Raw genomic sequence first — 14,470 nt, 5'->3', positions numbered from 1 at the left:
ACGTTTTTCTACTTCCTATTACCTTTGAACATCTATGTAACAGTGAATTACGATATGTATTGATGTTTTCTTTTCATTTTGTTTTCATGTCATTTATGTCGTATTGATATGTCAATCAATCAATCAAACAAAAAACAAGCATACTATACCTACATACCAAAAACAAGGTTCGACCGTAATCTCAGAAATGAATGTACAAAAATAAGAGCCACCTTCCTGCTTTCATCTCATCCCTGTAGGTCCATTTTCTGATGGCATTAGCTGCTAACTGGGGATACCTGAAGGATGCCAGTCGGATGCAGAAATATGAAGATATCAAGTCGAAGGAGGAGCAGGAACTGCACGACATCCACTCTACGCGCTCCAAAGAACGCCTCAATGCCTACACATAAACACATGTGATGGGAAACAACGCATGCACTTTCCAAACAGACACACAAAACAATTTATTCGCACACACAAAGTTTCAGCACACAGCCATGCATACAAGGATAGCATAACATATTGAACAATACACATCAGTAAAAAAATAAATACAGACCTGTGATAGGCAGAAAAAAAATTATGAACGAAAAACATTGATATCCTCCGTGTGCTTCCAGGTGATCTTGTGCCTTGGTGATCTATGCTAACGTGCTAAGCATCAGTCATATTAAGTGAAATTTAATGGTAACGATAAGGGATATGACTGTGTCAATGCCAATGGGGACATTAGTGATTACCTTTGGTATCTTGTAATGAAATCAGACCTTCATTAAGATAAGAAACCCTCAGCACTTCACTCACATACCGTAAATACATTTTTTTGTTTTTTAACAACTCGTTTGCTGTTTAACGATTCATAATTTGTACCTAAGCATAACAGTAACCAGTCTTGAATTGAAGAAATAACCAGGTCATTCACATACTTTGTAAAGCAAGTCAAAAGAAAAGAAAGAATGATATGAAAAAAAAAAATCTAGAAGTCCCAAAGAATGAAGACTCGCAGGTCATAGTGGTACTCTGCTGGTTTAAAGTGATCCAGTACCAATGTGCACTGCTTGACAATTTTATTAGACCACCTGTCATAAAAGTGAGGAAATACCATTCAGCATCAGGACTTGTTAAAATGTAGACTTTTTAGACTCTTTCAATTTCACTGAGTTCTCTACTGGCCTACTGGGCTTGTTTGAGAAGTCACAAATTAATCATCAATAACATTCAACCATTCAATTTTACATTAATAATTTATAACGTACTTAAATAGTTTTTTTGTTTTTGTTTGTAAAACCGTACCATATTTTCCGGACTATAAGTCTCAGTTTTTCCATAGTTTGGCCGGGGGTGCGACTTATACTCTGGAGCGACTTATGTGTGAAATTATTAACACATTATATTGTATCTCTTTCCGTTTCAACGTCAGCAAACAATACACCAAACAATCACAGGAGGGCGTTCTAAGGCTTCATATAAACCTGCATTACATATTGACTTTACAACGGGCAGAATAACATGTATAGTGTGTATCATTTCATATCTTATTGTAACCCACATAAAGAAACAAAGATAAATCCTAAAAGCTATTAAAATGCATGAATAATTTAAACGGTTAAAATCTAAAATTTTGATAAATAATTAATTAAAATAGTATGATAAAGACAATTTGACTGCCTATCAATATACATCTATACAAAATAATGTACTGTTGCTTTAAGACACTGGCTGGGGTATTGCATCAGCCACACGTACGGAGCTGAGAGCGGGGAAGAGAACAAAGACATAATTACGACCGAATACATAAATACTTTTGGAGACTTGGAAACATTCTACATGGTCGGGGATAAATAAAAGACTTATTTAATCGATCTACAAACGTTTCGGTGAGTTTAAAGTTATCTTACCATTCTTGTATGCTACATGTGTGAATGTTAGCTTAATGTTACCATCGTAGCTCGGTGGAAATGATGTGTACTAAGAGCACAATTAATTTCCTCCAAAAATGCGACTTATACTCCAGTGCGACTTATATATGTTTTGTCTTCCTTATTATGCATTTTATGGCTGGTGCGACTTGTACTCCGGAGCGACTTATAGTCCAGAAAATATGGTAAATGTGAAAATTCATGGATAACTGAAATGAAAATGTAACATTAAAAATATAATTTTTCTAAGGGCTTCGACATCCTGGTGTATTAATTGTGACAACATTTTTTTTTTTTAAGTTAGCATAAATCATGCAATTGGGTGGTGGTCTTACAGAAATGTTAATGCACTGGAGATTAACTAAATGAAAATAATAAACGATCATCACAAATGTCCGCTGCTAGCATGACACGCTAAAGCAACAGTCAGCCAAAGACACACGGAAGACTTCATTGTATAAAAGTTCATCTTCTCATGAAGGTGGGTAATATCAAGACACCACCATCAAAACCTCAATATCTACAATGCGCAGATCACACACACACACACACACACCCACACACACACACTCCCACACACACCAGCACACACACACAAACACAAACACTCATTATGTGGCTGAATGGTCAGTGTTGTGCAGGCAGTGTTGTATGGTGGTGTCATGCAGCTGTGCTATGTCATTTACCCACATTATGATGACAGGTATTGCAAAGAAATATGGTTTATGGGGAATTTTGTACTTTAATGAGTACAAATGGGTAGCTTGACTCATTTAAACCCTGACCAAATCTTTTCCTGAGTCTCATCCGGAGCCCAGTTTTTAATCAGTTGTTTCCTTGACAGTACTCGCTTCCCATTGCAGTAAATAAATACATGTACATACCACAAATGGTCATGTGCAAAGCAGGCTGCAGGTTTTTTTTTTCAATTAATTATATGAATCTCCAAATATATTGTCCACTTAAGGTGGCAACACACAGTAGTAAGTTGATAGTAGATTTGTGTTATTTATAATCTGTACATAATGTCTGACTCAGTAGGTTCACAATTATCACTTAGATGGCTGATCATTTGAAACAACTGTGAAATTGGGCTCTCTCCACTTCCTCTCTGACAATGTTTGTGTAAACGTGTGATTTGTATTCCAGAAACAGCACATCTTAGCAGCACAGAGTCTTTTAAAATGTCATGTCAATGTCATATTGTCTTCAAGTCTGTTAAGACAACATTTTTCTCACTTTTTTGAATTTTTGCCACATTTTTACCAGCATCGTTCATGTGTAATTTTAATATTGGGGTACATGCAGTGGGCAGTGTGTAGGGGAATGGGGGTTGGTATTGATATCACATTCACATTTTCATGTGATTCTGCACAACAACACAAAAACACATACGCGTGTAAACACCAGTCATCGTGAGACTTTGATTCTGTGGTTTTGCTATCATGTTCAGGAGTTTATTTCTTTGTGTATCAGGCTGTAATTCTACCACCTCATTTGTCATGAATTTGATTCAGATACTCAGTAGAACAGACATGTCATTAGAATCAATAAGAGATAACTGTGAATGGTATCTTGGCTGATTAATAGTGGTTTTATTGTGGCTTTCTAGGTAACCTTGAGCATGTTTTTTTATTCCAGTCCTAACGGAATCTTTTCAGAGCTGACTTCATTACAGAAGCGTAGGACTCCTATCTTTTGTGAGCCTGTACGAGACATATGGTGGAGAAGCATCACAGCAGACACGAGAGGGAATTTTGTTAGCTTTAACAGCAATCATTTTGTCTGAGTTCAGTGCTCATTCCATTGAGCATGCCACATTACCCTTTGGTGGATTAAGAGCTACATTGCAGCTTTATTTTAATTTTATCACAAGGCACATTTTGTTCGTATTAAGTGGATTCGTAAAATTATTGCATGATTCTAATTAGCTCTGAGGGAATGTGAGTCTCTATCTGCCAGTAGAGATGGTTGAAAGAGTAATAGCTATATTGTTCAGTTGAGGATGATTAATAGACTGATGACCAGATAACCAGCAGAGAAATACACGCAGACATGTACACGTACACACACACACACACACACACGCGCACACACAAAGTACACTATTACCATCAATGAGCCATAATTCTGCTCTTTTACTGTTCACAGTACCATTTCACTATTTTATGAAGAACTTTTAATCCTATTTTTGTCAAATCATAATTACAGAAGGGTGTCTAAAATTGTGAATTCATGTGGGGTTTTTTTCTAAGCAGTAATATGCACTGCGCCTACATATATTCTGTATAAAGATATACAGATATGTGCTACAATTGGGGTGAGCAGCCGAGAAAATGATTTCTGATAGTAAAGTCTTAAGGGTGAAGTTAGTCTCATTGTCCAGCCTCTCAACATTTGAACTGCATTTACACACACACATACACATGTGTGTGTACACATACAGACAAAATTACGTAAAATATATCTTAGCAAGAGTTAGCTGGTTAATAAAACAAACGCTGTTAATATTTTGACATGTGATCTGGTAAAAATAAAAATACAATTTTACACAAATTGTAGTCAATAAGGTGCAAAATTTTAGACACTGATTTGAGTAGGAATTGAAAATAAACACAAAGTCAGAAAGAATGTGTTTCTCCAACATTTAAGAGCTTTGAACAACACCAAACAGCGTCATGCAGAAAACCATTGTGATCTGATTGAATATACTGAAAACTAAGTTCAACCAATTTGGAAGAGATAATGTATGTGGACGGTGTGTAAATGCAGACTGGATGAGGCACAATAGGCAACCTTCACCAGACTGTGATTGTGTTTGGGTGTGTCTTGGCTGAACACAGTCAATATTTTTAAGGATCTAGTTTTGCATTAACAGTATGCATTTCATAACATTTCATTGCCTGACAATGGATGTCTTGTCAGCGTTTTTAACCTCAGATACAAAAAAAAAATGTTTTGTGCACTTATTGACCATTGTGAGCTCTCTATCTCTTATTCTTGGTGTGTATGTGCATTGACGTCCCCTTTGTGGGATCTGTGTGTAGTCTTGCAGCATTGGTATAACACGAAGACGTAACAATTATAAAAATATAAACTAATTCATAAAAATGAAGAAAAGCTTATTCTAGGTTAATAAAAAAGACAGTGAATCTAGTTGTTGTTTGTGGCATGGTTATGCATTCAATGGTCATAATTTTAATGATTACAAAAAATAATTCCCACTAGCGCTGTTCTGCTATTTTTATTTTGTTTTTCACTTTTTAGCTTGCAATATTGAAGTCCTAGTTGCTAATGGTGTTGCTAAGCTAGCTACCTTGTTTAGTTGTTTACCACCAGAGCAATATATTGTACCACTTTTAAAAAAAATAACAAACATGAATCCTTAACCTTACATTTCTGGCATAAGTGCATGATAAAATTGCAAGTCTTAAGTGATATTTATTGTTTTTCAAGAGATTTGCAGCTATGCTGTAATGTATTGTTCTGGCCGCCCATTAAGCACCAACCTACTTCAGCTCACATCGTTAGCCTCTTTCTCTCACATGTAGTTGTTGATGAAGAACTGACTTTTGAATCTTGAAATCACACTGAGGACTTTCTTAGTCCTTGTCCTTGAAACCATAAAGTCATTAAATCAGCATGTTACCTAGCAACAAGCCTAAGCTGCACAGCTCTTATAACTAAAGCAACAAGTCTACAATGGCTGCCAAAAACATTACATAAGATCATTGAAAATCTCGATCAGCTACAGTAGAAAGTGGACAACATTGTTGACTGTGATGAAAGATGCTATAATGGTTCAACCTGATGTAAAAACCTAAATTATGTATTTCTTGAACTGGAAATCCTCTGTGTGGAACAAGAACGTCACGACGGTGTTAAAAAGTGGAAGCGGATGTGAGCTGTTTGCTCCCCATTTGTTTGAATCTCCCTGTGAAAATGTTTGTATTGACACATCCTGCGTCCTTCTTGTCTGCCCGCTGTCCGGTGCTTAATTGGACTCACACTACATTTCCACAACCCTGGCTTTTCTTGTATATGATTCCAGTATGAAGCTAACCTTCAAAAACATAAATGTGATTTCCATCATTCAGTGAGATGTTATTTTAATTTGATTGTCTAGTTGGAATTTTATAATGTGAGTTCTGCAGCTCTAATCGTCAACTCTGAATTACCGGACGAACAATGTACTCCTCAATTCCTGAATTAATTCAGCTCTTTATTATCATGAGCACCACCACCGAGCTAAAAATTGATATGAGCCTGCAACCTTAAAATGATTATCAGCTATATACACAAACATCAAGGTTGGACATTTTGGACATAGGCAGATGTTTTTTTTTCTTTGTTTCCTTAGTAGACTTTTTGTATTCCACTCTAGTTGCTTAGGAGCAGGCTTTCTTTGATTCACTCCCCCATTTTTGTACATATCTGTGCCAACAGCTTGGGCAAACAGTGGCTTTTTTATTTGTAAAGACATCAACTTGCTTGCATATATAAATAAAATGAAATATTACACTTGTGTACTTGTTGATAAGGGAACCAGTGAGTTTGTGTCTTAATTTCAGAAAACAAATGTGACAACTGCTTTAACATAATGAGGATACTGACAAACAAGAATTGCATATAAAATATGTACCGGTACAAATATTGTTACTTCTAACACTACTGCTCAATTTAATCATCCAGACACATGAGAGCCATGACACAATGGGTTGTGACTAAATCAGCAAACAAATTGGGTGGCTCTCTCAGTAGATGTGATTCTTTGGTCCAATACATATCGGTTAAAAAAATAGTGAAGCCTCACAAGTTTGGCCTGCATAATTACAATCGGTTGAACACTTTGTTCAGCCAACATTTTCAGGCAACTATTCCCTTAAACTTACACTTACAGGTGATGGCAGCGCAATGTCAGACTCATTTAAGTCCTGGGTGTTAAGTATGTGTAGTAGTGTTAATGTAATAAGAGAGCTCAATGTTCACAGGGGAGTGAGCTACATGAAGGTATGCCAAATATATTCCCTCTTCTTATGCATCACCGCATCCATTGTAGGTCGTCACATATATGGGGTGGGTAAGCAGTTGGGTTGAATTGTTTTTTTCATTGTAATTATCGCTAATATCATATTAGCAAGGTTGGGATGGTTACAAAAATGTATTTCTATATAGTTACTTGTTAGTAATGTAACCTAATTATTTGCATTTATTTTTCAATTAATTCAATACAAAAATGCTACCCCAAAAAAAGACACTAAAAATCAAATATATATTTATACAGTCTGGTCTTTCTGACTTTTATTATGTTTCACTAAATCATGTTGCCAACAAAAATCTTTTCTGAGAGCAGGGTCTTTCGCTTCCCGAATGTCTCTTAATTTAGGATCTTTTGTAGTAGCTCTAAATGTTAACATTACTTTGCAAAAAAAAAAAAAAGGATTGCTTTTTTTTTCAAACTGAAGCGTTGTTGTCATGTGTGGAGCAGGATTTGGACCCAATAGCAGATGTGAAACAGAAGTTGAAAAGTAAAAGTCTTTATCAACGAAAATACAAACAAACTACAGAGAATAGAACTGGAGGAATTCTGACTGGAAGAAAGCTTGCATCTTGACTGGAAGAAAGTTTGACGTGCTGACAACGTGACACTGAGTCACTCGAGCTTATAAACTGTAACACATCAGGCCTATATGACATAATAAAGAACAAAGAATAAAAGGACCAAGGCAACTGGGTCCGTGTACCTTACGTTCATTCTATTTCCAATTTAGGCACGCAAATCTGAAAACAAAAAACGGGGTGTTTTTCGTTTTTCAATAATTGGAGCTGGTTCAAAAAATTAAATACGAGCCATTTTGCGTAAAAAATATAGCTATTAAATTGGATTATGTATAGTTTTCCTGTTATTTTTTGTCGAAGAATCCAAAATATGTTAATCCAAAATGCGAAATTGCAGGGATATTTTAAAATCTCGATTACAAAGTGACCAGAGGTCCTTTATCCGGAAGCAGTACTTTAGCCTGTCTTCAACGGCAGCGCTAACAGAAGTAGATTCGGTTTGGCACGAATTTGAAGTCTGGGCGACATAGTTGTTATGGTCGAACAGGTAGAGACTAAATGCATGCGCTAACCCTGAGCGCCCTCTTGTGGCCCAGGGGAGTTACTGTTTTGACTTTGTAAAATAAACGATTGCAGGCCCTTCAATTCGGAGCCGTCTCAGTCTCGTCTATTTAGTGGAGCCCGCACTTACAGTTACCAACGAACCCAATCCTCTGGGTACTTAATAAGAGAAATGGTCGCGCTAAATTCTCGCATGGGAACATTTCTACCATTTTATTACAATTGGGGTAAAGCTCAGCGAGAAAAAGTTGGCTTGACGTTCCATATTCACGAGTTAGGGACAGTCGACAAATGTTATGTTTGTTTGTGTCATAAATTGACAAAAATATTCACCAAAAATCAGTTAATTAACATTTTGTAGTTCTGATTTCTGTAGTAGATGAGCATAGGGAGGCATTTAACTACCTCAAATGTTCCTTATAGAGATCATTTGGGAGAAGTTGGAGTCAATTCAAGGATGAATATAGTGCTAAACTGTCACACATATTCACCAAAAATCAAGTGAAACACTTTTTCTCATTCTGATTGCTGTAGTAGGTGGCAAAGCAAAGCCTCTTAACTACTACACCTCAAACTGTATTTTATATAGGTCATTTTGGAGAGGTTTTGTCAATTTTTGATAGCATTGCGCATAAAATTTGTGGACGATCTCCAACTCTAACGGAATACTGTATCGAACGTCAGAATGTTGGGTCACTGATGGTGTAGTGGTACACACGCCTGAGTTGTGTGCGGGCAGCGTGGGATCGGTTCCCGCTCAGTGACGGTGTCTGTGTGTGTGCCCCGCGACTGGCTGGCGACCAGTTCGGGGTGTAGTCTGCCTTTCGCCCATTGTCAGCTGGGATAGGCTCCAGCACCTCCCCGCGACCCTTTACAGGATAAGCGGTTTGGAAGATGACACAAATGATGACACGTCCGAATGTCAAGCCAACCTTTTCTCGCTCTGAAAGCGAAGCTAGTGACTACTACACTACCTCATGTGCTTCCTGCAGCGTGAATAAACGGCCGAAAAGCGTAAAAATGGAAAATTTAATACTGAAACTGGAAATACGGAAATTTGAGCCCTTTCCAGAAAACTACATATATTTTGTAGTTCATTTTTAAAAGCGGCATTAAAATGAATATCCTATTTTTGTTTCAAAAATGAAAATACAACTCTAAATTTGTTTTTTGATTTGTGTTTCACAATTAAAAATAGAATGAACGTAAGGTACACGGACCCAACTGGTCGGTGTCTCTTTTGGTCATTGGATATTACGTTTGAAAGCAGACATGAAAAATGGAAAAACGGCTTGTTATTTGATTTTCATTTTAAAATACAAACACCAAAATTGAAATACAGCTTAATTTTACTATTTTGTTGTCTGGAACGAGTAAGGGAAAGCCTAAAAACGGTTTTATTTTCCATTTTTAATTCTAAAACGAAAATAGAATACAGCATGTGACACAAATCAAAATACGGCTTGTGTATCTGTTTTAGATTCCCGGAAGTTGTCACTGACAGCATTTCTCATACTGACCAGAAGATGGCTATATGTACTGTAATGCTCCATCTCCAGCCTCATTCCACAACCGCTACACTTGGAGAAAATTGTTGGTTCCCCTCTGTTATAATAATAATAATAATAAAAATAATAATGATAATAATAGATGAATGACAAGTTAATTAAAATGAACCAGTGAAAATCAGACATTGCTTTTGGATTGTGGTTTAGCAGGTTTATCTTTAAAAATTTACTCATGAAACAGGCCTGGACAAAAATTAAAAGGGGCTTCACCCCTGTGTTCACCTCTGGATGGCGTCCCATATTTGTTCCTGTACAAAAACAACTAGAATTAAAGTAACTAAACAAACACTAGCAAACCATCTTGACTTGGAGCAAGTTGGAGCAATTTCAACAGCAGTTTGATGCGACAAAGACAATGATCCAACAAAGACCAAAAGTAAACTAGAAACTAAAGAAACTAAAAACAAATTGATAAGACAACAAGCAACACCTTGACAAGACACATAGTGTTAGAGGGATCTGATTGAGTAACTGAAGAGATCAGGTATAAGCACGGGTTGTGATACTGGCTGTGCTGTTATGGTTGTTATGAGTAATAACACCTTTCTTATCCCAATGACTCTGCAGACGTGGATGTGTCAAAGCAGGTTTACTGATACTCAAAAAGGGTAAAACTGTGAAAAGCAAACATAAAATATAATCACAAAATGCACAAATAAACTGCATAATGTATCGTGCTGCGTAAACAATGCAATAAGCGTCCTAGACGCCATCTTAACTATGCACCAGTTCGTGGGTAACGAACCACAAATGCTGCTACAACCAGGCCTCTAGTTGCTGACGGCCAATACACACCAACACTAAATGCTGGAGTAAATTATACACAAGTAAATTATACGTACCAGCGATGCAACCTTAAAACAAGACATCGCGGTCATTCGAGACGGCAGAAGAAAGCGCACTGCCGTCGTCTCTCTCCTAAACTGCCAGTCACTTCCGCATTGTAAACAAATAAGGCACATTAGCTGCAGTTACCTGCAGTGTCCCCTGGATGGCGCCAAAGACTCACAGACAAATGAACAAATAGAACAACTTTCATTATGTAACAGCACACTTGCAGAGCTGGGCACTTAACCCTTTTTTGCTGGTCCGTCCTCCGTGCGTGACCTGGGTACCCTTCTGTCCTCGTCCCTCCATTCTTTTTCATAAAAATGATCTTCTTATGAACCTGTCCATCCTCATCCTTTTAAAGCGGTTCCGTCCTTACGGCCTCACCCCCCCCCCCCCCCAAAAAGAGGTTTATTTAAAGCTCATTAGCTGCCTTATTTACTATTCAAATCTGCTTACTTTATGGGCACCAACTTCAGGGATAACAGTTTGACGAACCACTTGCCACCACACATTGTATGTGTGTAAGGAGCCAAAGAGAGCGAATCGAGAGTTGTAATGTAACTGCTTTATTTAACAGCTGTCATTGATTATATGTCAATGCAGCGGACGTGAGAGAGGTCAGTTTCTGAACGGATGGGCGCTGACACCCGGTCCAGGGAGCTCTTCCATTGGTCAGCCCTTCGGGTTTCTGATTGGCTCGCTTCTTTCCGCTTGACTTCCGGGCACCGACTCGAACATCAGTCCATGTGTGGAAATTGATGTACAAGCATCAGTCCGCGTTTGTGGAAACAAATTGCAGAGTAGCAGTTTCTGTGCACTTGTCCCACCCATAGGCTAGCTGTCTTACCCAGTGAGCAGAGCTGAACTCTCAATTAAAGGGCCAGTACACAAAACAGCAAAAATGATTTTAAAGACTGAAGAAAGCGGGCAAAAATGACCCCGTGTGACAGAACATGTACAGTGCACAGTGCTCCCGCTGGGGCGTTCCCAATGCAAGTAAGTACGTACAGTTGGGTAACTAGTGGCACGTTTGAAGCGTTTGGAGGAAATTTTTGTTGTTTGCCCATTTCGCAGAGTAGGTTGAGATTAACTTTGGCCGCCGCGTGACCACGTCACACGCATGAGGGATGATTAGTGGGACGGACTAAAATCCACCTCCGCCGTTGCTTAGTTCGTCCCTTTTTTAAAATTTGTCGTCCCTCCGTCTCGGATGGATGGACTGTTCCACTCCTGGGATGGAATGCCCAGCTCTGGATACTTGTGATACACTCGCAAATTTGGTAACAAGGCATCAAGCATGTGTTCAATTGCACAGTCATAAGGACGATGAGGTGGCAAAGATTTAGCATGATCTTGGCTGAGAACTTTCTTTAAGTCATGGTACTCTGGGGGAACATTTTCTTGATTTATAACTTACGGACTGGGTTCAACATGGGAAGAACCGGTACTCCCAGCGATCAATAGGCAACGGGAGTTACAGAACAGACTCCAGTTCTCAATTGCGGGAGTGTTACTCCCTCAAAGACACATTTGGTTTCCTTTACAGCTCGTGTATTGGCTTGACTTTTTCTTAAGTTCACCTTCACCACCGCCACCACCGTGAAAACTAAACAGTATACACACAAAACACGGTTACCTTAACATAAAGTATAAAGTCATGCGCAGCATGAATATGAACAAGCGAAGTATATACAAGTGAACAAATTATAAATACCTCGTTGGCTGCATGCTATATAAAAGGGAATAAATCATCTTCTTTAGTCTTCTTCTAGTTTTACAGCAGGTAGTTGACAAAATATGAGCATCATGTTATGTGCGCCATAGTTTGTCTCTGAGAAAGATGATATGCTAACTTCTGAATAGCAAACAACGTAAGAGTAGACCGACCGTAAGTATAGCTTTCAAAATAAAAGTTCACAAGGAAACAATATTCTGGCAAATAAAATAAGATATATTCTAATTACTTTCCCTTTTGAGGTAACAATAACAGCAGTTACAGGGAGTCTCCCGATTAATGTCGGAGTTATACATCTTTATCCAAGGTAACCCTAGAATGACGGGACCTGACTTGGAGGGCATAACAAGGAAACGCCACGTTTCAACGTTTTAAATTGAAACAGTTAATAGTTTTAACTTAAGGGTTGCTGTGATGTGTTTAACATTAGCCAGGAGACGCCCGTTATGATCAAGCACACGTTGAGGTTTATGAAGTACGAAAACAGGGCAATGCAGGACCTCTACAATGGTAGAGTCTACAAAGCAGCCATTGGAACCAGAATCAATGAGCGCCATAATCTTAAAGCGCCCCTAATATGAGCTTTGCAGCGAAAACAACAACCATCCTCTGGACTCTCTAATACTGTATCAAAACACCTTTTTAAGAAATTCCGCCTTGTTGTAGGATTACAGGCTCCACAAGGAAGGTCTACTGATAGCCAAGCATGACACGAGGGGATTTTGGTGGGCGTGGCCAAGGCACGCCTGGGTACGCCTGATTCACGTGCTTGTTTATACACTGAGTCTTTCACGTCCATTGACACATGCTTTTCTTGTGCGCTTCGTTTCAGTAGGTGATTATCAAATGCAACCTTTATGTACAAAATGTCATTCTTATAGATATAGTTACAATATTTTTGATGACATTGTTTGATGACAGTTATCAAATCTACTTCTAAATTAGGTGCCCAATTAAAAACCTTTTTTTTTAGTTGTACTCCAGTCACACTTCAGTCTCCACAAATATCCTAGACAAATATATATCAATATCCTGGAGTAGTATAACTCAATGTAGTGTATGTTAAAGTCATTAGTGTTGTTACTCGTATCGTATGTTTGCACCTGGTGATTACATCTCGCCAACTACGTCATCGCACGCAACTTCCCCTGTGTTGCCGATGTGTGAGTTGACAGAAAAGGCTCAAAACAGTGAACACATTGATTATGATCCTGAATCCGTCCCAGACGGGGAGTCATTAGAGGAGGAAGAAGAGACCCGACCGCTACAGCAGGACGTATCCGAATGCTCAGTTATCAAATGTGTTTATGTACTGTTTGGTTGTTTGTTGGTGGTTGTTATAATATTAGCTATATCTGTGTAGCTGGCAGTGCTCCGCTGTCATTATGTAAGTGATGTAACCACTGTAAATTGAACCCTAATCAAGTGCATCCACTTATAATACAAAACTAAATGCTCCATGCAAATTATGAAAATGGCAAATGTCACTGGGACTTGAGAATATATGGATATTTTCTAACAACTTTCCAAGTGGCCAATTCAGTACTGGGCAATCTCATCTCACCTACATTGTGCTTTTGATAGGTGCCTCTGTGGGAAGTGTTTCACTATGCCAATAAAAGCAGAGAACATTTGCTGTCGGGAAATTCCCAAGGTATCATTCCACTACCATTCTGAATACCAATTTGCTATTTGTAAATCACACCTCAATATTATACTTACCATTAAAAAATACCATTAAATCATGAGAAGACTTGGTGACGCTTAAGGAGAGTTGTAGTGTATGGTTGACCATCCAGGATTGGACCCTGTCTGCCTGAATGTGTACTCATTGCAAAATTCTATTCAGATTTGCAGAGCAGATTACGGGCCACTACACTACACAACAATTCACCGGTAAGGTATGCTTTGAGAGGGATTTAATTTACAGTCTTATGAATACATTTAGAAATTGTAGTAAAAATGATTCAGATATTAGTAACATAGAAATGATTGAAATTAAAGTGAATCAGTGACAAAAACACAGAAAAAAATAAATAATTTATTGTTTTAATTTGTGAGCTGGTTCTGGGGGACTCCTTGGGCACACAATCAGGGTGGTAATTCCAGCACGTGTGGTCAAACGCTCCCGCTCAGTTTCTAGAGGACGACAGCCATTACACCGGATTCAAACGGGCCCACCTTGAAACATAGCTGGCCCTCAGGGAAAGGGCTGGCCAACATTGCATCAGTGTATGCCACGGAATTGGAAAAGACTTAATCAAAAATGAGGTCCATCAAGTCTTCAACATAACCTGTATTATACAACAAGGACA

At 38.3% G+C, this 14,470-nt stretch overlaps 1 protein-coding gene across 1 annotated transcript in view; it reads left to right on the top strand.

The window, feature by feature from the left end:
* The window catches only part of gpm6ab (glycoprotein M6Ab), a 57,430-nt gene extending 50,984 nt beyond the window's left edge, over positions 1-6,446 (top strand). Inside the window, exon 7 of the mRNA XM_086032571.1 lies at positions 240-6,446. Within this exon, the coding sequence (XP_085888697.1) occupies positions 240-392 (153 nt within the window). The 3' untranslated portion in view covers positions 393-6,446. The remainder of the gene's footprint in view (positions 1-239) is intronic.
* The last annotated feature ends 8,024 nt before the right edge of the window (positions 6,447-14,470 follow it).

The sequence above is a fragment of the Filicampus tigris genome, chromosome 6, assembly GCF_054856515.1.
Source record: "Filicampus tigris isolate MCC_2025a chromosome 6, RoL_Ftig_1.0, whole genome shotgun sequence".
NCBI lineage: Eukaryota > Metazoa > Chordata > Actinopteri > Syngnathiformes > Syngnathidae > Filicampus > Filicampus tigris.
Note: the sequence above shows the minus strand (reverse complement) of the source record. Positions and strands in the feature narration are given on the sequence as shown.